The sequence below is a fragment of the Hyla sarda genome, chromosome 3 (genome assembly GCF_029499605.1).
Source record: "Hyla sarda isolate aHylSar1 chromosome 3, aHylSar1.hap1, whole genome shotgun sequence".
NCBI classification, from domain to species: domain Eukaryota; kingdom Metazoa; phylum Chordata; class Amphibia; order Anura; family Hylidae; genus Hyla; species Hyla sarda.
Window position 1 is genome coordinate 203,389,686 of NC_079191.1, and position 22,822 is coordinate 203,412,507.

General features: G+C 41.0%; 1 protein-coding gene across 1 annotated transcript in view; it reads left to right on the forward strand.

The window, feature by feature from the left end:
- LOC130361023 (uncharacterized) overlaps positions 1 to 22,822 on the forward strand; it is a 229,556-nt gene that overhangs the window by 181,170 nt on the left and 25,564 nt on the right. The window contains exons 36-42 of the mRNA XM_056563582.1: positions 12,775 to 12,885; positions 14,408 to 14,568; positions 14,852 to 14,880; positions 18,240 to 18,365; positions 19,763 to 19,802; positions 20,348 to 20,432; positions 22,124 to 22,220. Coding sequence (XP_056419557.1) covers positions 12,775 to 12,885; positions 14,408 to 14,568; positions 14,852 to 14,880; positions 18,240 to 18,365; positions 19,763 to 19,802; positions 20,348 to 20,432; positions 22,124 to 22,220 — 649 coding nt within the window. The remainder of the gene's footprint in view (positions 1 to 12,774; positions 12,886 to 14,407; positions 14,569 to 14,851; positions 14,881 to 18,239; positions 18,366 to 19,762; positions 19,803 to 20,347; positions 20,433 to 22,123; positions 22,221 to 22,822) is intronic.

Here is a 22,822-nt window from a genome sequence, read left to right on the forward strand (position 1 = left end):
GCATGCAAGCTTTGATAAATCCCCTTTGAGTTTAAAGGAGGGGGAAGGGGGTGTCTAATTTTCCGTATTGTCCATAATTTAGCTGAAAACAGAAAGTGGCTACAAAGAGACTCTTGAATTGCCTCTGGAAGACTCATGATGTTGATGTATTATATTATTTCTCTAAATAGACAGCGTGCATTACTTTATATCCACTGTGGTGACATAACAGTAGCATTTAATACTTTAGTTCTTTGGTTACCCCACAGATTTTGTTTGGAAATCTTAAAAAATAGGATATGCTTATTTAGGGAGGACTAACAAAAAAGTAGTGCAGACAAAAACTTTAACATCTAATATGTAGTAAGTGCAAGACTCATATGTTGCTCAGCAAACGCCCTTCACTTCTATGAGTTGTTTTCAGGTGTCACACCAGCACTACACATTTGTAAGACACAGTTTCAGCCTTTTATTGTTGTGCGTTGTGAAGTGTGACTTTATTCCAGACACTTGCAGAAAGCAGGTGAAACCTAGTCCAGCAGAAGACTTCCTTTACCCATATTTGTCATGCACATTTTACTCAACTCTTTGTCAATAAAGAAATTCTGAAATCACAAGAACATGCAGGAAATACAATCTTCCAAAACTTCCAAAATATATTAGTGATGGAAAGGGAATAACGTGCAATACATGGTGTATAGATATAGCGTACAGGGGCACTGTTATCAAACTTTTTTTTAAATATGTTATAGTACTAATCAATTAAAACATCTTCCCAATATAGTTCATTTAAAAAAAAATTGTTTAAAACACTTTATTTTATCTTTGAAGGGGCCTCCCTCCTAGTGGCCGGCTGCAGAGTGGCTGACATCACAGCTGAATTCGGACTAATCCAGGCTGGGCATAAGTCCGAATTCAGTCAGCAAGCGCTCGCTCCCTGTCTGTCAATCAGACAGGTGGGAGCAAGTGATGTAAACGTTGGGGTGTCGCGCATTGATTCCCTGGCCTCGCTTGCCGCCCTGCCCCCCGCATGTACAGGCTGGCGGCAGCGCGCACTGGATCTCTGTTTCTGCCGGTGGCAACTAAAATGGCTTCCATTTCATTAGAGTTGCTTCCTAGCTTTTAGAAGGAGATATCCAACCTTAGAGCTGATTTCTTCCAAAAACCGTACCACATCTGTTCTTGGGTTGTGTGTGGTATTACAGATCAGTTCTATTGAAGAAAATGGAGCCAAGATGTAATGCCACAAACATTGTTTTTGAAAGAAATTATCAATTTTTTTCCATTCCTGGATAACCCCTTTAAATCTTTTTGCCAAAGTCTGTTATCAAAGTACACACAGACTCAATCCCTGTGTCCAAGTTATTGCTTAGAAAGATTTCTTGTTCAGGACTCATGTTCAAATTTCAAATTGTTATGCCCAGAAATTCATACAAAAAAAATCAACATTTTGATGGGTCCTTATCAAGCACAGCTCTTTGGTACATTAAAATAGAATTATTAAATGTGGATGCTGCAGGTATTTTTTTTTCCAATTTTCTCCTTTAACCCAATGATGCAAGTAAATGTACTTGCATGTCTGATTTGCAAATGGATATAGAGATGCTGTGTCAATAAGCTGTCATCATATGAAGAGACACAAGGACACTGTTCTCATCATAGTATTCAGCTAGTGATCACCATCACTGACCAATTAAGGCACTGGTAAAGTCTGGTAACAGCTGTTAAAAGCTCTGGCAAGCATAAGATCCAACATTTGACAGCCAATGTCAAGAGCCGACACAGAGAGATCTCCAATGCTGGCTATTTAACTGTTTAGATGCATCTGTTAAAGGGGTACTCCATTGCTCAGTGTTTGGAACAAACTGTTCCAAATGCTGGAGCTGGTGCCGGGAGCTCGTGATGTCATAGCTCCCTCCCATAAACTTGCATTGAGGGGGTGGGGCGTGATGTCATGAGGGGGCGGGGCTATGACGTTACAAGCTCTTGGGGCCGGCTCCAGTGTTCGGAACTGTTTTTTTCCAAACGCTGAGCAGCGGAGTACCCCTTTAAAGCTGATTGTATTTAAACAGTAATACGTTGTGTCTTTGTTGATCTAAGGGTTCGGATCGGTTTTCCTGCAACATCATCATAGACATGCTCTACTAGCAGATTGCCAATTGCATTGCTCTGTATAAGCAATCAAATGATTGGTCATATTGGTCCAAAAAAAAGTAAAAAAAAAAAATTCTCTTAAGTATATATATATATATATATATATATATATTTTTTTTTTTTTTTTTAAATAAACTCCCCATAATAAAAATCCATCTCCCCATTTCCCATTTCAGCTGAAAAATGTAAAAGAAAGAAAAACAACAATAATATATATATATATATATATATATATATATATATATATATATTTATTATATTGTGCTGCAATGTTAGGTAACAGTTGTGCAGGTATATGGATGGTACCTTACAATATGTGTAAATTCCAGTCCACGTTCCGGTGTCTCCTGGCAGGGAGTGCACTGCTAGAGACTCGTCCGTCCCATTAGTTTGCAGCGCGGGTGGCAATGGGCTCCGGTTGTGTGGACTGCAGCGCTTCTCCTGAAAGCAGTAATAGCGGATCCCGGCGGTGTCCTCGTGTTTGAGGTAGCGCGCGCTGTCATGGGTTGACTGGCAGGTCTGAGGATGCCTTTAAGGTGGAAAAATACATTAGAGACTTGTGCTATATCTCAATATAGTAGATAGTGGTGGTCACTGGAAGCGTTTCAGGACCCCCTTAGGTCATTTCTTTAGTAGCAAGAGACACCGGAACGTGGAGTGGAATTGACACGCATCGCAAGGTACCATCTACATACCTGCACAACTGTTACCTAACATTGCAGCACAATTACCAACATCACACAGAGACTTTGCATCATTCTACACTCCCAAATCAGGGAGTCATAGACTTGTTACCTACCTGGATAATATCAGCCTAATGAACTGAGTCGCATGATAAGCTTAAACAGAGTAAAAGCATAATATACTGCACAGTATTTGATCCAGGATATACTTATTATAGTCTGTGGCCACATTTTATTATTTTATTTAATTTTATTGTATCTTATTAAGTATTAGCTTTTTTTTGCCATTATATATTCATATTATTTTATTGTATCTTATTTAGCTATTTTATATCCCTGCTGACTCACAAGGGCCCTGTGAGTCACAGCACATAACACTGATTAATATATATATATATTAATATTTTTTAAACATTAATAAACATAATTTGGTTCAATATTCATGACCCTGAGCCCCAATTTCTTCTTTCTATTTGCCTACTTTCGACACCGTCGGTATAGGTGCCATTTGGGAAGCTCGGGTCTGTAGGTTGCTAGTCTAACGAGAGCCTCTCCAACATTTTTATATTGCATACTATTTAACATGACATGTAATTGTGACAAGGAGGTTTGAAAAGTGTCCGTAGGTGCTGTCTCCTGACTGGGACCTGCCATGTCCGCAGACAGGAAACGGAAGAGTTCAGCTTTCCTAGCAGCAGCGGGGTATGGAATGTGTCTCCTGTGCAACTCTGCTGTCAACTTGGAAATGGTCCATGCTCCATGCTTAGGGCTTGAGCAGAAAAAACTAGAAGAGGATGGCCCCCGCCCAGAGGACTACTTTCGGGTCTAACTTCATATCTTCACCATAACTCCAGGAAGGAACATTTCCTGGAAATGGTAAGGAACAAGATTTTACCATATATAACATGTTGCCATGTGTCATTTATGGTAAACTCTGATGACAAGTTCCCTGTTACCTCTTTGTGTGTTGCAAAAACTGTGTGAAACAACCTGTCCAGCTGCTTTTGGCACCAAGACCACCCGCATAGGCCCCCATATGGGCTGGATGGTGCCTGTGGATATTATATAAAAAAAAGAAAAAAACACACATTAGACTACTTTTACCACCCAAATTAAACATAACATGTGACAAAAACAATGTCAGGATATCTAGGATACACAAAACCTTTATGGTAGGGATGCACCGATATATCGGCGGCCGATATATATCAGCCGAAAATAGCTGTTTCGGGGAAATGCCGAAACAACAAAAAGTGTGCCGATAATGACCCACCTCCCCTGCCCGCCCACAGCACAAGTTGCAAACACTGCCAGTGGCAGAGGCACTCGTGGGGGGTGCAGGGGGGCCGGCCGCACCGGGCGCAACATCTGGGGGGGGCGCGCTCTCCGGGATAGGAATACTTCTTTTTATGTGCCCGGGCCGGCTCCCGTGTGTGGCTGCAGGCGGGGGCCGACCAGAGCATATAAAACCTAATACTGTATACTAAAAACCAGGGGGCTTCCAGCTGTTGTGAAACTACAACTCCCAGCATGCCCGGAACGGCAAAGTCTGTCCGGGCATGCTGGGAGTTGTAGTTTCACAACAGCTGGAGGGCCCCTGGTTTTTAGTATACAGCATTAGTTTTTATATGCTCTGGTCGGCCCCCACCTGCAGCCACACACGGGAGCCGGCCCGGGCACATAAAAAGAAGTATTCCTATCCCGGACATCCCTGTGTCCCGAAAAATCTTTTCGGGACATAAGGATGTCCGCCGGTCACTCACCATTCCCCGGCATCCTCCTGCGATCCTCCTTCGGTCTCTCGCTTCTCCGCCTCTATGGTCGTGACGTCCCGTGCGTACAACCATAGAGACGCAGGAGGACCGCAGGATCGTTGAAGGAGAACGCGCGCTGGTCGGAGCCTGGTAAGTGACCGGCGGCGCGTCATCTTCTTGAGTGTTCCGGTCACCGCTCCTCCGGTCCCAGCACCTATTGCTATGGTCCATAGGCCATAGCAGTAGATGGTGACCCCGGGCCGGAGGAGCGGTGACCGGGTCACTGTGGGGGCAGCAGTACAGACATACAGCCTCCAGTCATACACTGTATATGGCTGGAAGCTGTATGTCTGTGGGGTGTTGGTAAGCTGCCTACTATTGTGGGGGAACTGCTGACCTAATGTGAGGGGAGCTGCATACAAATGTGGGGGGAGCTGCCTAATATTGTTGGGGGGGAGCTGCCTAATATTGTTGGGGGGAGCTGCCTAATATTGTGGGGGGAGCTGCCTAATATTGTGGGGGGGCAGCTGCCTACAAATGTGGAGGGGAGCTGCCTAATATTGTTGGGGGGGATCTGCCTACAAATGTGGGGGGAGCTGCCTAATATTGTGGGGGGGAGCTGCCTAATATTGTTGGGGGGCAGCTACCTACAAATGTGGGGGGGAGCTACCTAATATTGTTGGGGGAGAGCTGCCTACAAATGTGGGGGGAGCTGCCTAATATTGTGGGGGGGGGAGCTGCCTAATATTGTTGGGGGGAGCTGCCTAATATTGTTGGGGGGAGCTGCCTAATATTGTGGGGGGGAGCTGCCTAATATTGTGGGGGGAGCTGCCTAATATTGTTGGGGGAGCTGCCTAATATTGTTGGGGGGGAGCTGCCTACAAATGTGGGGGGAGCTGCCTAATATTGTTGTGGGGAGCTGCCTAATATTGTGGGGGAACTGCCTACTATTGTGGGGAACCTGCCTACTATTGTGGGGGAACTGCTGACCTAATGTGGGGGGAGCTGCCTACAAATGTGGGGGGAGCTGCCTAATATTGTTGGGGGGAGCTGCCTAATATTGTGGGGGAACTGCCTACTATTGTGGGGGAGCTGCCTACTATTGTGGGGGAGCTGCCTACTATTGAGGGGGAAATGCTGACCTATTGTGGGGGAGCTGCCTACTATTGTGGGGGAGCTGCCTACTATTGTGGGGGAGCTGCCTACTATTGTGGGGGAAATGCTGACCTATTGTGGGGGAGCTGCCTACTATTGTGTGGGAGCTGCCTACTATGGTGGGGGAAATGCTGACCTATTGTGGGGGAGCTGCCTACTATTGTGGGGGAAATGCTGACCTATTGTGGGGGAGCTGCCTACTATTGAGGGGGAAATGCTGACCTATTGTGGGGGAGCTGCCTACTATTGTGGGGGAGCTGCCTACTATTGTGGGGGAAATGCTGACCTATTGTGGGGGAGCTGCCTACTATTGTGGGGGTGCTGCCTACTATTGTGGGGAACCTGCCTACTATTGTGGGGGAGCTGCTTACTATTGTGGGGGAGCTGCCTACTATTGTGGGGGAAATGCTGACTTATTGTGGGGGAGCTGCCTACTATTGTGGGGGAGCTGCCTACTATTGTGGGGGAAATGCTGACCTATTGTGGGGGAGCTGCCTACTATTGTGGGGGAGCTGCCTACTATTGTGGGGGAGCTGCCTACTATTGTGGGGGAGCTGCCTATTAATGTGGTGGAGCTGCCTATTAATGTGGGGGAACTCCCGACCTAATGTGGGGGAGCTGGCAATCTAATGTGGGGGAATCTAATCTAATGATACCGATAACGGTATCGGTTTCGGACGGAAATTTTTTTATATTTCGGCTTTGTTTCGGTTCTGAAATTTCCATTTCGGTGCACCTCTATTTTATGGAGTTCTTTTCCAAAAGTGTTTACACATACCAAATTTTCAAATTCTGGCTCAGTCCTTAAGGTGTTACCCAATGCTATTGTACTGCACAATGTAACTGCATATTATCATAAGACATAGTAGGCTTGAGACAAGGAAGTGAATTATGTGATCTGTATGGAACAAAACACTAGGAACTTCCCTTCCTGTCTGCATACCAATGGCATCAAGGCTGTCAGGTGTTTCTGTGAAATGAGAAACTAAGTGTCATCACGAGAAAGCACAAAAAAAAAAAACAGAGACATAAATACATACATATACACATATACAAACAGCAAGACAGACAATGGCAATAAACAAATCCTGGGTTAAGTTGTGCAAAACTCTATGGAACAGAGCCTGATGCATATCTTCCATAAGTACATTAACATTTATGGAAAAAAAAAAATTCTAATTTAACATGATCAGACTTTTATTAGGCCTTTACATGCCAGTTGTAATTAGGAATATTTGACAACTACAAATAAAAGAAAATATATTAGGCATAATAAAAAAGAGGTTAGAAGGCCAAATGTCGATAGCCTCCAACAGGGCAAGATTAAGGCTGATAAAGCCTTGGGACCCAGAGCCCATTAAACCCTTATCACAGGTATAAGCCAAGTGGCTGCACATTCTTGTAAGAATTAGGACATTTTGATGGCATGATAAGATTTCCCTACCTCCAACAGGGAGTCCCAATGGTTGTAAAGGCCTCTGGGCATGTGCCCTTTATATCCTACTTATATTCTGGACCTAGCCTTCACCAATCACTCAGGACAAACAAGTGCTAACTATGTTATCTAGACTTTAACTTTATATGACAACTAGCTGAGTACCTGGCGTTGCCCGATTTTTCCTTCCTAATCCTTGTTGGGGAAGAAAATCAACAAAGGAGGAAGCTTTTGACTTCATATCCCATCCTTCATATATTGTTGTCATATCCCAACCCCATATCCCGTTCCTCATATCTCAACCTCATATCCCGTCCTCATATCCCATCCTCATACCTTCTATCCCGACCTACTATATCGACCTCATATCCTCATATCCCGTCCTCATATCATGACCTCCTATCCCGTCCTCCTATCTCAACCTCATATCCCGTCCTCATAGCCCGTCCTCATAGCCCATCCTCATAGCCTGACCCCATATCCCGTCCCCATATCCCAACCTCATATCCTGTCCTCATATCCCATCCTCCTATCTCGCGTTTAGCCATTTATGTATGAATAAAATGCATGCTGATAACACCGCTACTGCATCTGATTCCAATTCTTCACCTTCCGAGGTAGTGCCACCGCAAGTCTTCTTTCTGATTTTATTACGCCTGTCCTCCCATCTCGACCTCCTATCCCGTCCTCCTATCCCTTCCTCATATCCCATCCTCATATCCCAACCTCATATCCCGTCCTCATATCCTGTCCTCCTATCCCATCCTCTTATCTCGACCTCCTATCCCGTCCACATATCCCAACCTCATATCCTGTCTTCATATCCAGTCTTCATATCCCGACCTCATATCCTGTCCTCATATTCCGACCTCATATCCTGTCCTCATATTCCGACCTCATATCCCGTCCTCATATCCCGACCTCATATTCCATCCTCCTATGCTGTCCTCATACCCCCTCCTCATATCCCGTCCTCATATTCCATCCTTATTAGGAATAGGGACTTAGTAGAGCGTGTTTGTGACTAGCGAGCACTGTCTTTGAATAGTCAGCGGAGTATGGTGTACTCTATTAAATCAATACTCCACTGTGATGACAAGTAGGAGCATATTTATTTATCATATACCATCTGTGTGAACACACGGCTGTATTTACTGCTACATAACAGATAGTAATTTTTGTTTTCTACCACTTTTGTGCACTATTATTTGTTGTTTTTTCATCTATTTTTAATCATTTCTAGTAAAAGCTATGTTTTAACAAGGCACCTCTGTCCAGATTGGACAATAGTTCTTTCCTATTATCTATTGCCGAGAGGTTCAGTGTTTATTAGGGGCACATGTATGGCCTGAGACTCCTTACATACATTCAATTATTTTTTAGGGAACATACATGTCACGATTCGGCTGGCTGGAGGTGGATCCTCTGTGCCAGAGAGGGATTGGCGTGGACCGTGCTGGTGGACCGGTTCTAAGTTGCTACTGGTATTCACCAGAGCCCGCCGCAAAGCGGGATGGTCTTGCAGCGGCGGTAGCAACCAGGTCGTATCCACCAGCAACGGCTCAACCTCTCTGACTGCTGAAGATAGGCGCGGTACATGGGAGTAGACAAGAGCAAGGTCGGACGTAGCAGAAGGTTAGGGCAGGCAGCAAGGATCGTAGTCAGGGGCAACGGCAGGAGGTCTGGAACACAGGCTAGGAACACACAAGGAAACGCTTTCACTGGCACAATGGCAACAAGATCCGGCGAGGGAGTGCAGGGGAAGTGAGGTAGAAGTAGGGAGTGCACAGGTGAACACACTGATTAAGCCTGCTGCGCCAATCAGTGGCGCAGTGGCCCTTTAAATTGCAGAGACCCGGTGCGCGCGCGCCCTAAGGAGCGGGGCCGCGCGCGCCGGGACAAGACAGACGGGGAACGAGTCAGGTACGGGAGCCGGGATGCGCATCGCGAGCGGGCGCCTCCCGCATCGCGAATCGCATCCCGGCTGAGAGAGATATTGCAGCGCACCCGGTCAGCAGGTCTGACCGGGGCGCTGCAATTGCGAGGATGCTGCGAGCGCTCCGGGGAGGAGCGGGGACCCGGAGCGCTCGGCGTAACAATACATTTCCCATTCATTTGCATGGGACTTTAAACAAAAAACCTGACCCTCACAAATGGGGGTAGTTAAGGGTTAAATTAACTATCCTATATTTTAAGTGGACATATAAGTAACATGTGACCAAGTATTATCGAAATATCTCCAGCCATTTGTAAGTTATACAGAAACATATATTTCCCATAGACTTGTATGGGACTTTAAACAAAAACCCCGGCCCTGGCAAATGAGGGTGAGTAAGTTTTGTTGACATATAAGTAACGTGTGCCAAGTTTCATGTTAATATCCTAAGCCGTTTGGACGTGATTCTGGAACATACACATACACACATACATACATACATACATACATACATACAGTGGGGATCAAAAGTTTGGGCACCCCAGGTAAAAAATTGTATTAATGTGCATAAAGATGCCAAGGAAAGATGGAAAAATCGCCAAAAGGCATCAAATTACAGATTAGACATTCTTATAATATGTCAACAAAAGTTATTTTATTTCCATCATTTACACTTTCAAAATAACAGAAAACAAAAAAATGGCATCTGCAAAAGTTTGGGCACCCTGCAGAATGTATAGCATGCACTGCCCCCTTTGCAAAGCTGAGACCTGCCAGTGTCATGGATTGTTCTCAATCATCATCTGGGAAGACCATGTGATGTCAATCTCAAAGGTTGTAAATGCCCAGACTCATCTGACCTTGCCCCAACAATCAGCACCATGGGTTCTTCTAAGCAGTTGTCTAGAAATCGGAAACTGAAAATAGTTGACGCTCACAAAGTTGGAGAAGGCTATAAGAAGATAGCAAAATGTTTTCAGATGTCAATATCCTCTGTTTGGAATGTAATTTAGAAATGGCAGTCATCAGGAACAGTGGAAGTTAAAGCAAGATCTGGAAGACCAAGAAAAATATCAGACAGAAAAGCTCGCAGGATTGTGAGAAAAAAAAATTCAAAACCCATGTTTGACTGCACAATCCCTCCAGAAAGATCTGGCAGACACTGGAGTTGTGGTACACTATTCCACTATAAAGAGATACTTATACAAATATGGTCTTCGTGGAAGAGTCATCAGAAGAAAACCTTTTCTACGTCCTCACCACAAAAATCAGCGTTTGAACTTTGCAAATGAACATATAGACAAACCTGATGCATTTTGGAGACAAGTTCTGTGGACTGATGAGGTTCAAATTGAACTTTTTGGCCGGAATGAGCAAAGGTACGTTTGGAGAAGAAGGGGAACAGAATTTAATGAAAAGAACCTCTGTCCAACTGTTAAGCATGGGGGTGGATCGATTATGTTTTGCGGTTTTATTGCAGCCAGTGGCACAGAGAACATCTCACGAGTAGAAGAAAAAAATGGATTCAATAAAATTTCAGCAAATTTTGAATGCTAACTTGATGCCATCTGTGAAAAAGCTGAAGTTAAAGAGAGGATGGCTTCTACAAATGGATAATGATCCTAAACACACCTCGAAATCCACGGGGGATTACATCATGAGGCATAAACTGAAGATTTTCCCATGGCCTTCAAAATCTCCTGACCTCAACATAATTGAAAATCTATGGATAGACCTTAAAAGAGCAGTGCATGACAGCTGTCACGATTCGGCTTACTGGTAGTGGATCCTCTGTGTCAGCGAGGGATTGGCGTGGACCGTGCTGGTGGACCGGTTCTAAGAGGCTACTGGTGTTCACCAGAGCCCGCCGCAAAGCGGGATGGTCTTGCTGCGGCAGTAGCAACCAGGTCGTATCCACTAGCAACGGCTCAACCTCGCTGACTGCTGAGAAGGCGTGGTACAGAAGGACTAGGCAGAGGCAAGGTCAGACGTAGCAGAAGGTCGGGGCAGGCGGCAAGGTTCGTAGTCAAGATGGATAGCAAAAGTTCAGGTAACACAGGCTTGGACAACACTAAACGCTTTCACTGGCACAAGGCAACAAGATCCGGCAAGGGAGTGCAGGGGAAGTGATCAGATATAGCCAGGGAGCAGGTGGAAGCCAATTAAGCTAATTGGGCCAGGCACCAATCATTGGTGCACTGGCCCTTTAAGTCTCAGAGAGCTGGCGCGCGCGCACCCTAGAGAGCGGAGCCGCGCGCGCCAGCACATGACAGCAGGGGACCGGGACGGGTAAGTGACCTGGGACGCGATTCGCGAGCGGGCGCGTCCCGCTGTGCGAATCGCATCCCCGACGGCCATGTCAGTGCAGCGCTCCCGATCAGCGGGACTGACCGGGGCGCTGCAGGGAGAGAGACGCCGTGAGCGCTCCGGGGAGGAGCGGGGACCCGGAGCGCTAGGCGTAACAACAGCCCAGAAATCTCAAAGAACTGGAAGACTTTTGTAAGGAAGAATGGGCAAAGATAACTCAAACAAGAATTGAAAGACTCTTGGCTGGCTACAAAAAGCATTTACAAGCTGTGATACTTGCCAAAGGGAGTACAAGATATTAACTCTGCAGGGTGCCCAAACTTTTGCAGACGCCATTTTTTTGTTTTCTGTTATTTTGAAAGAGTACATGATGGAAATAAAATCTAACTTTTGTTGACATATTATAAGAATGTCTAGTCTGTAATTTGATGCCTTTTGGAGATTTTTCCATCTTTCCTTAGCTTCTTTATGCACACTAATACAAATTTTTACCTGGGGTGCCCAAACTTTTGATCCCCACTGTACACATTGAGTTTTATATATATAGATGTTATAGTATTATTTAGATGCTTATGATGAAATTATTTAGACACTGTATAGTAATTTAAAGGGCTATTTTGTGGCTGTTACTGTGTATACCCATGTAATTTATCATAGCTAAATGTACAATATTCACCTTTTACATCTAGTTTTTTTCTGAACCTTCTACACTACTTAAAAAAGTGGCAAATAGACTAGAATACTTTGACAGTCTTGAAACTGGCACATGGGCCAATATATATACAAATATGTTACTGTGCCACAACATACTGTATAATATCAAGTCAGAAGAGAATGCATGTAAAAATATCAAAACAACATACAGAGAATTAGAGGTTAAAGTCTAATGGGGCTATATCTAAGGATGGGTCACATAGGAGACTATATACATTACAGTCTAATACTTTATCCTTAATCCTGACAGGACCCCAACACCCCTTTGCCTATTTGCTAAAAGGCTTTGTTGTGGGGGGGGCTAAATTGAAATATTTTCATATTCCGTTTTTGTTCAGTACATTTACTTTGGAATCAACAGTTTAGCTAATGCAAACATTAATAAAATTTAAAAAAATATTTAGTTCTTGGTTGAATATATTAAACTTTAGTTACATTTGCGTCATCCAAATACGATGTGTTTATAAACAGTTTCACTGCAGGTAGCATAAGAACAATAGTGACTGATGGAGACAAAAGATGCTGCTACCTGAGTGTTTGTATTGCATTGTATACAAGGTGTTCAGTATCAGCTGCCACAAGGCTGGACTTCACACTTCGGCAGGGATAAAAGGCAGCACATCTGAAGAGGCTTCACTTTATATTTTGGGATTCAAGCAGCACCTTGTACTTGTGTCATAGAGGAAAAGCCAACATGTATCCGTTATGGCCTTCCCTGTTGAGACTTCTAGGCATCCTGTCCACGATTCTGGTTACCTGTGATGCAAGGTACGTTTACATGATATAGTGAAACGGTATTTTCTAACATAGTTCACCATGTTCTTTGGGTATTTACAGGCAATTTTGTGCCTAATTTTTTTCATTGTTTCTTGGAACATTTTACTATCGATCTGTAACCTTTGTTTTACAAAAGCAGATGTCTAATGTGCAGTTTATTAGAGATATACAGATTACTGTTATTTTGAACATAGTTAGTTTAAAATTTCTACGTGGTTCACGTCATTTTTTTGCATCCTTCTTTTTTCATCCTTAGGGTAGGGTCACAAACAACGTATGCGCAGAGGATTTCATGCTGTGCAAAATTCACAGCGTATTCTTCTGTTAGCTGGCACACAGGGCTACCTGGTGGCAGCCCTGTGTGTGCAGTGAGGTTTGGAGGCAGGGCCACACCCCACCCCACCCTGCCTCCAAACCTTTCTGAACACCCAGGGCTGACGCCAGGTAGCCCTGTGTGCCAGCTAACAGAGAGATATGCAGCAGATTTTCCACTACAGAGGGAATTTTGCACAGTGTGAAATACACTGCATATATGTTGTGTGTGACCTACCCTTAAAGTCATTTTTTAACAGATCTATTGTATCAGTTTGCATCTGGTTATAAACAGATCTTTTCTTTTTAATGTTGACCTTTTAAGGGGTGTTATTGTCAATTGTAAGTTTTATTAAGAAAAAAGGCCATTGTTTAGCATGATTGTACATCGTACTTAAATGACTTTTTCCATTTAAAATGTTCATGCAAATGGTTTCTGCAGTTCCAAAGTACAGTATATGGCAAGGTGCAGAATGTAATTTACAGTCAAATATGATAGAGAACACATCTGTCTCTATCTCCAGCCTTTAGCGCACATGCTAATTCCAACTTCTGTCCATTCAAACCTAGAGAAGGTTAGGCTTTGTTCACACGCCAGAATATTTGCACAGAATTCTGCATGAAAATTCTGCAGTAAATTCCCCAGAAATTCATCAGAAATTGAATTCCTGCAGCAGAAATTCTGCTGTGTGAATGAGACTGTGTAATCCCACTGAAGCGTAATGGCTATAAATTCATGCAGAATTTTCATGCACAATTCCATGCAGAAATTCTGGCGTGTGAACATAGGCTTAGGCTGCGTTCACATGGCAGAAATTCTGCATGTCAGCATCAGTTCAACATTTACATTTATTTCAATTCTGCATCTTTCCAGCATTTGCGGAACTGATGCTCTATTTCTGGATGTTTCCTGCACTATTCTGCAGCACAGTTATTAAGGTGGCCTTTTTTAATGCTAAGTTTAAATTCTGCATGTACTCCGCATTTATGTGCTGAAATTCAGTCCTAATTAACTTAAATTTAGGCCAAATTCTGTGTGGAAAAATCATGCAAATTTCTGTGTGGAATTTCTGCAGTGTGAACATGGCATTACTGTGGTAAGGAATGCTTTGCAATACAAAGTGGAATGGACAAATCTTTTAAATATAGAAATTAAGTTTGGTGAATGATTCCTCTAAATATGTTTCCTTCTGTCCTACAGACCATCATACTACATAACAACACCAAGTTATATTCTCCCTGGAGAAAATACAAGCCTAGCCGTCCACTGGTTTGGGGATGCTTTTTCTGAAATCATAGTGTCTGCAGGGATTATGACTACCACAAGAATTTTGGTGAATGTGAGCAAAATATTTCAAAATGGTGAGTGGTCATAAGATTTCAATGTTCAGATTATATACAGTTAAACCTCTTTGATAAAACCACCCAAAACTGCATTGAAGTGGTCATCTCATAGACAGTGCACTATGCAAAGTGTATGATGATGGACTGAAAATCTGTCAACCAAAATCTGCTGTGGATAAGGGTTTGGTCATCTTAATGTCTCTTGGAGAGGTTTTGCTGTATTTCATTCACAGTTATGACATTATCGTTGTCATTTTAATAGACGTATGTACTGACATAGATCTATTTTCTCTTTTTTTAGATGTTATTGGAACAATCAGTATACCTGCAGTAAGTATATGATCTGCTATATCTCATGCAATTTGGATTTGTTTGTACTTTAAGGGTGGGGTCACATGGGTCGTATTTTCTGCAGATTTGCTGCTTGTGTATTTTTCTTTCCATTGAAGTGCGCAGCTCCTTTTGCTACCCATTGGGGGAGATTTATCAAAGCTGTCTATGTCCCGCATCAATATAGACCAAACTACAAAGCATTAGTCTGGTCTATTGTGTGCCTAATTAATCAAAAGGGGCACGTCCCTTGATAAATTCTGCGCACAGACTTCGGGATCTATGCTTTAGACTGTATTTAAACCTGCTCCAGCATGGTCTGACATTTCGGCGTACTTTCAGCCGATGCGACTTGTCGCTTTTGATAAATTCAGCACCAATGCATTTTTCCATCTAAAATAGACTAGAATGCATCATGTTCTAAAAATCCTCTAAAGCAAAAGTCGAAGAAAAGTCGCACATATTTAGACTGCGACTTTCTGTGCGACAAATTTAGACAGGAAAAAACAGTCTAAATCCTTTGATAAATATCCCCCATTGACATCTATGGGTAGGAAAATACGCACCAGTAAATACGCAGCAAAAAAAGGTACGTGTGACGTGTTACCCTATCACAAATAAATTATAATATACTAAAAATATGTAAGAGAGAGAATACTGATATCATATTATTTGACCCTTGCCATTAGTTTTAGATTCCTAAAACAGACCATAAAAGTTATTACTGACCTATTTCTTATTTTGTTCTATAGACACTATTGCGTGTGACTACCAAGTCATCATCTAATATGGTCAAAACACACCCGCAAATAAGTATACTATACATGCCATGTCCGGAACTCTCCAGTAGACAGCACAATCTAGGCCAGACATAGGCTGGACTACATCTCCCATGTTGCTTTGGCAGTATTTTGGCTGTGAGAGCATCATGGGAGATGAAGTCCAAAACATATGTGTGAACCACGGGTGTGCGATGTGAGGTGTATGGGGCAGATGTTATTAACCCCTTAAATGTTTGTGATGCCAGGGCGTAGTTTGCCTATGTAACCACCTGAAGGTAGCTCTGCTAGTCCTAGTTAGGCAGGGCAAATAATAGTCCAAGGCCAGGTCAGGGTTAATGGTAGCTTTACTGAGGTAGACAGATGGTACAGTCTTTACAGCTAGACTAGGATCACAGAAAGGTGACCAGTAATACAGGGGACCTCGCAGCTTGCTGGGACTTGCAGTGACTTTGACAGACTTTAGGACAGCCACACTGACTAGAATAGACTTGACTTCATTGAAGATAGTGACAGCAGACAGAGATGATTTGACTTACTGACATGTGGCTGTAGGTTAGGCTTGAGGCCTCCAGGTGTGCTTGGTACTGGCTCTTAGACGTCTGGACTGTACTTGACCTGAGCAGAGAATGAATCACAAGAGCAAAAAAAGAAAAAAAAAGACTGATTGGTGCTCTCTGGGTAACAAAACATATGACTTGAACATGTGACAACAGTATCGTGATTTACTCAAAGGTCCTTATACATACTACATATAACACTATAGGGGAGACGCTGCAAGAGAGCCCCTAGGACAGAGAGGGACTCAACCTGACAGGGCCTAAATACTGCACGGGACTATATCCCGTACTGGGACATCACACATATGCAAGACCAAAAGTTTCCTATGTCTGATCTAGACTATAGGCTGAATAGGAACTCATAAATTAGGCAGGTTCGGTGCCAATGTAGGCTTCATAGTTTATCATAATACTGTACAGATGAACGGTTCCATATCAGGAACATTAAGAGCACAATATTATTTGTTTTGATAGATCCCAGCAGACCCTTCAACCACTTCTTATACACTGGCTGTAATTGGTTGTGGGGAAACTACGTTATTATTTTCTCGGCGAATAAAAGTGAAGATGCAGATGAAGAGTGTGTCAATATTCATACAAACCGACAAAGTTACTTACAAGCCTGGAGAAAGTGTCAGAATCCGAGTAATCTCCGTTAACCATGATCTCAGACCACATAAAGGAGATTTGGACCTTAACATCAAGGTATGTCTATTTTATTTCCAAGTAGAAACTTCATACTAAGGCTATGTTCACACATGGCAGATACTTTGTGAAAAGCACGGGTGGACATTTCAAAAATAGCATACGCCGGCTTAACATGCTGGCGCTAGGATCTCTTGGATATGTGCTGTCTTCATAGACAGCAATGCATTTCTGAGCTGATTCTGACATTGGGATTTCCGCAGCAATTTTTCTGCCGTATTCCGTAGTGTCAACATTTCCTAACTGGGACTCCAGAATCAGTGGGAATGTTACTAAAAACATTTTTTTTCAAGGAGCTGTATAGGCATTGCTTACATGCTGGTGAACCCAGTCTGTCTATGTAATTCTACATATTCCCTGGAGAAGACACTGCAGGGGACATGAGCAGCTAATGGGCTCAGAAGTCGGACCAGATCTTGAAAGCTGCAATGGCTCTGACATTATATGGGCTTTGGGTCATGAGATTACCCTTTTGAAGGGGTACTCCGGTGGAAAACTCTTTTTTTAAATCAAAAATTAAAAAGATTTGTAAATTACTTCTATTAAAACATCTTAATCCTTCCAGTACTTATTAGCTACTGAATACTACAGAGGAAATTATTTTCTTTTTGGAACACAGAGCTCTCCGCTGACATCATGAGCACAGTGCTCTCTGCTGACATCACGAGCACAGAGCTCTCTGCTGACCTCATGACCACAGTGCTCTCTGCTGACATCTCTGTCCATTTTGAGAACTGTCCAGTGTAGGAGAAAATCCCCATAGCAAACATATGCTGCTCTGGAAAGTTCCTAAAATGGACAGAGATGTCAGCAGAGAGCACTGTGGTCATGATGTCAGCAGAGAGCTCTTTGTTCCAAAAAGAAAAGGGTTCCTCTCTAGTATTCAGCAGCTAATTGGTACTGGAAGGATTAAGATGTTTTAATAGAAGTAATTTACAAATCTGTTTAACTTGATTAAAAAAAATATAAGTTTTCCACCAGAGTACCCCTTTAAGTCTTAGACTAGTAGTCTCCAAACTATGGACTTCAGCTGTTGCAAAACTACAACTCCCTGCATGCCCGGACAGCCAACGGCTGTCCGGGCATGCTGGGAGTTTTAGTTTTGCAACAGCTGCAGGTCCATAATTTGCTGCCCTCTGTCAAACTATAGTATGAATACTAAGTTTGTGCATAACAATGAAATTTAAACAAAATACATAAAATATGTCGACTTGAATTTGACTTAGTCCTACAAACCTTTGTGAACAAATATTGTATATACATTGTATTATCAATTTTGTATTTTGATATGCATTTATTATATTTTTATTAAAAGGATCCTAAGAATAATATTGTCCAACAGTGGCTACAAATAAAGCCAGTTATGGGAATGGTCTCAAAGGAGTTCTTACTGTCAGACAGACTTTTGTTGGGTGACTGGAAGATACAAGCGGCATCAGATGTGAGTACTCTACATTTACATCACTCATGTTGGCTAGTTTTATGTACCATCTCTCTTTTAACCCCTAAAGAACTCATTTTCACCTTAAGGACTCAAAACAATCTTTGTTTTTGCACTTTCGTTTTTTGCACCTCCTCCTCTTCTAAAAATCATAACGCGTTTAATTTTGCACCTACATACCCATATACGGTAAGGGTTTGTTTTTTGCGTCACCAATTGTACTTTGTAATGAAATTTTTTTTTTTTATAACATAATCTGTGGCAAAACCCAAAAAATTCTTTGTGGGGTGAAATGAAAAAAAAAAACTCCCAATTTTGCAACTTTTTAGGGCTTCCGTTTCTGCACAGTGCACAGTAAAACATACACATTAATCTGTAGGTCCATCCAGTTACAGGGATCCCCAATTTATGTATGTTTTATTTATTTTATAAAAAAAATTATAACTACATGCACCAAAATTGGTATGTTTAAAATTGTCATCGTCTGACCCCTATAACTTTTTTATTTTTCCGCGTATGGGGCCGTGGTCTGTAGTTTTTATTGGTATTATTTTTGTTATGGTGGGACTTTTTGATCGCTTTTTATTAATATTTTTTATGGTATATGAAGTGACCAAAAATTCCCAATTTGCTGCAAAGGCATGGAGCAGTAGATCGCCGATCGGACGGCGAGGAGACAGGTGAGGACCTTCCCGTCGTCCAGTAAGCTGATCGGGACATCACGATTCCGTAGCGATAGTCCCGATCAGCTCCGCTGAATGGCCAGGAAAGTTTTACTTTCAGTTTAGATGCTGCAATCAACTTTGATCGTGGTGTCTAAAGGGTTAATGCCTTTGCTCGGCGGTGCCCGGCATTAGCTGTTAGTCCTGACTGCCCTTGGCAACCGGGCCCCACAGGGTTTAACCCGTTCTCTGCCCGTGAGAAAAGTTTAAACCTTGTTAGCGGGATCAGGGCGCACAGGTACACCCTGAGTCCTTAAAGAGGTACTCCGGTGAGCAAGGGAAAGATATGATACAGAGCTTTTTAAAGCTCAAAAAAAATTATTTAAGGGCAGGAGAGGTGTTAGGAGTAGTTAGGGAATATATTCTGAGTTAGTTTAGAAAATATGGTTTGATGACAGGTACTCTTTAAATATATTGGCTAATATCTACTAAAACTGTCTAATTCTTAGAAAATGTATAGCTGATTCTGAACTGTGATTGGTTGGGCAAAACCATTTTTTTAATTCTTACATTGTACCTTTAGTAACCTATAGACTAAAATTATAGGCACATAAGGGGCCATTTACAAAATAGTACAAAAGCCATGGGCATGCTGGGAAATAAAAAAAAAACACATGGAGGGCGGTGTACATAAAGTCAGTCCTTTCATTAGTATTTTTATTTTGTGCTTTGCAGGGTTGTGAACAGTTTGCTGAGTTTTCCGTAGCTGAACATGGTATGTCTTTTTAATTATTTTATTTATTGTAATTTATTACTTTATAAACATTTAAAGAAAATCAGTATCAATGTTATAAACTGCAACATACCCGATACTTTGGGTAGAATCAACTCAATGGGCATATCAGACCATATGTTTTTTTTTATAAACTGAGATTAGGAGCATTTCTTTTAAGAGAGTGCTCCTATTCTCTTTTTTAAATATTTTATGTATTTCATTTTATAACAATCAATATAACAGTACAACCATATATAAATATAATCATTTCATCTCCCCCCCCCCACCCCCATTTCTGGGGGGAAATTATATATATTGAATTAATTAATTAATAATATATATAAAAAAAAAAGAATACATACAAATAAATAAAAAAATCATCTCTGAAGAAAACTTTCATAGAATTTAACACTTTCCGACCAAACCTCAATTCTAGGGATGAGGATTATTGTTACTACCTCTTTTTCTGCCATATTTTAATAGATCTCATACTACTCATAAGATTTAAAATATCACAATTTATTATGTGCGTTCTGTATTTACAGCTCTTCTGAAGTTTGATGTAATCCTAAATGTTCCAAACTACAGTGACTCTAAGATGCTCAGCCTCAATGGTACAGTGACAGCAAAGTAAGCGTGTCTCATATATAAATACATAAAAACTGTAATCCATCAAAGTAGGAGACGTTTAGATCCTCTCAGGATCTTTTTCAAGTCTATCTATCTCATATCGATCCATCTCATACCTATTTATCTATCTCATATCAATCCATCTCATATCTATCTATCTATCTCATATTTATCTATCTATCTATCATCTATCTATCTATCTCATATCTATCTATCTATCTATCTATCTATCAATCATCTATCTCATATCTATCTATCTATCACATATATATCTATATATCTCATATCTATCTATCCATCTCATATCTATCTATCATCTATCTATCTATCTATCTATCTATCTCATATCTATCTATCTATCTATCTCATATCTATCTATCACATATATATCTATCTATCTCATATCTATCTATCCATCTCATATCTATCTATCTATCACATATATATCTATATATCTCATATCTATCTCATATCTATCTATCTCATATCTATCTATCTATCTAGATAAGTAAATACGATGCAGCACTCCACAAGTAGCAAAGAAGGTGATTTTATTCCATCATGTGCATAGACAACGTTTCACCAGTCTCACACTGGCTTTTTCAAGACTTGAAAAAGCCAGTGTGAGACTGGTGAAACGTTGTCTATGCACATGATGGAATAAAATCACCTTCTTTGCTACTTGTGGAGTGCTGCATCGTATTTACTTATCTGGATTAAGGAACCGGAAGGACCCAGGTTCCAGATATGCGGGCACCCCGAATTTCTTCTTTTTTACCCTGGATTTTGGTTGTGCCGTTTTTATTTGCATTGTATCTATCTATCTATCTATCTCATATCTATCTATCTCATATCTATCTATCTCATATCTATCTATCTATCATATATATATCTATATATCTCATATCTATCTATCTATCTATCTCATATCTATCTATCCATCTCCTATCTATCACATATATATCTATATATCTCATATCTATCTATCTCATATCTATCTATCCATCTCATATCTATCTATCTATCACATATATATCTATATATCTCATATCTATCTATCTATCTTTAACATATATACATCTATATATCTCATATCAACTATCTATCTATCTATATATCAATCTATCTCATACATATCTATCATCTATCTATAACATATATCTATCTATCTATGTCATATCTATCTATCACATATATATCTATATATCTCATATCTATCTATCTCATATCTATCTATCCATCTCATATCTATCTATCTATCTCATATCTATCTATCTATCACATATATATCTATATATCTCATATCTATCTATCTATCTATCTATCTCATATCTATCTATCTATCTATCTATCACATATATATCTATATATCTCATATCTATCTATCTTTAACATATATACATCTATATATCTCATATCATCTATCTATCTATATATCAATCTATCTCATATATATCTATCATCTATCTATAACATATATCTATCTATCTCATATCTATTTATCTTTAACATATATACATCTATATATCTCATATCATCTATCTATCTATTTCATATCTATCTATCTATCTATCTATCTATCTATCTATGTCTATACATGTCATATCCATCTCATATCTATCTATTATCTATGTATCTATGTATCTATTGATCTATCTACCTATTATACAGAATATTATTTTATATTTAAGGTACATCTCAGGTACGCCAATAAAAGGAAAAGTAACAATCTTGGTGAAGCCACTGTATAAAGTAGAAGGTTTTAATGAAGTAAAGAAGATAGATGAGGTATGTATATTCTGTCTTCTTTTTTCCAGGTGTTACATACTTTCTTACCAGTTTTACTTGTACCCAGTGTCAACCACCAGATCACCTTAGGGGGTACTGCTATTTTGTGGGGCACTGTCTGTAAACAGTGGAATACTTTAATTTTAAATTAGGTTAAGAGAAACAAAAAAATGATGTCACGATATCACGTATTTAAAGACCTGAAACCACTTCATATATTTTTATAATAAACTTCTGTTTATATTAAACTTCTGAATTATAAATTTGTAACCATAACAAAAAGAACAGCACATACCAGTTCCAGTATGGCATGAGACTGCTCAGGCCACCGATTGGGTGTGGCGGTCATTTAGCAGTACAGCATGTCATCACTGCCAGCCTGTGTGCACTGCATTTGCATGGGATTTAAAGGGGTACTTCTGTGAAAACCTTTTTTCTTTTAAATCAACTGGTGGCAGAAAGTTAAACATATTTGTAAATTGCTTCTATTAAAAAAATCTTAATCCTTCCAGTACTTATTAGCTGCTGAATGCTACAGAGGAAATTCCTTTCTTTTTGGAACACTGATGACATCCCGAGCACAGTGCTCTCTGCTGACATCT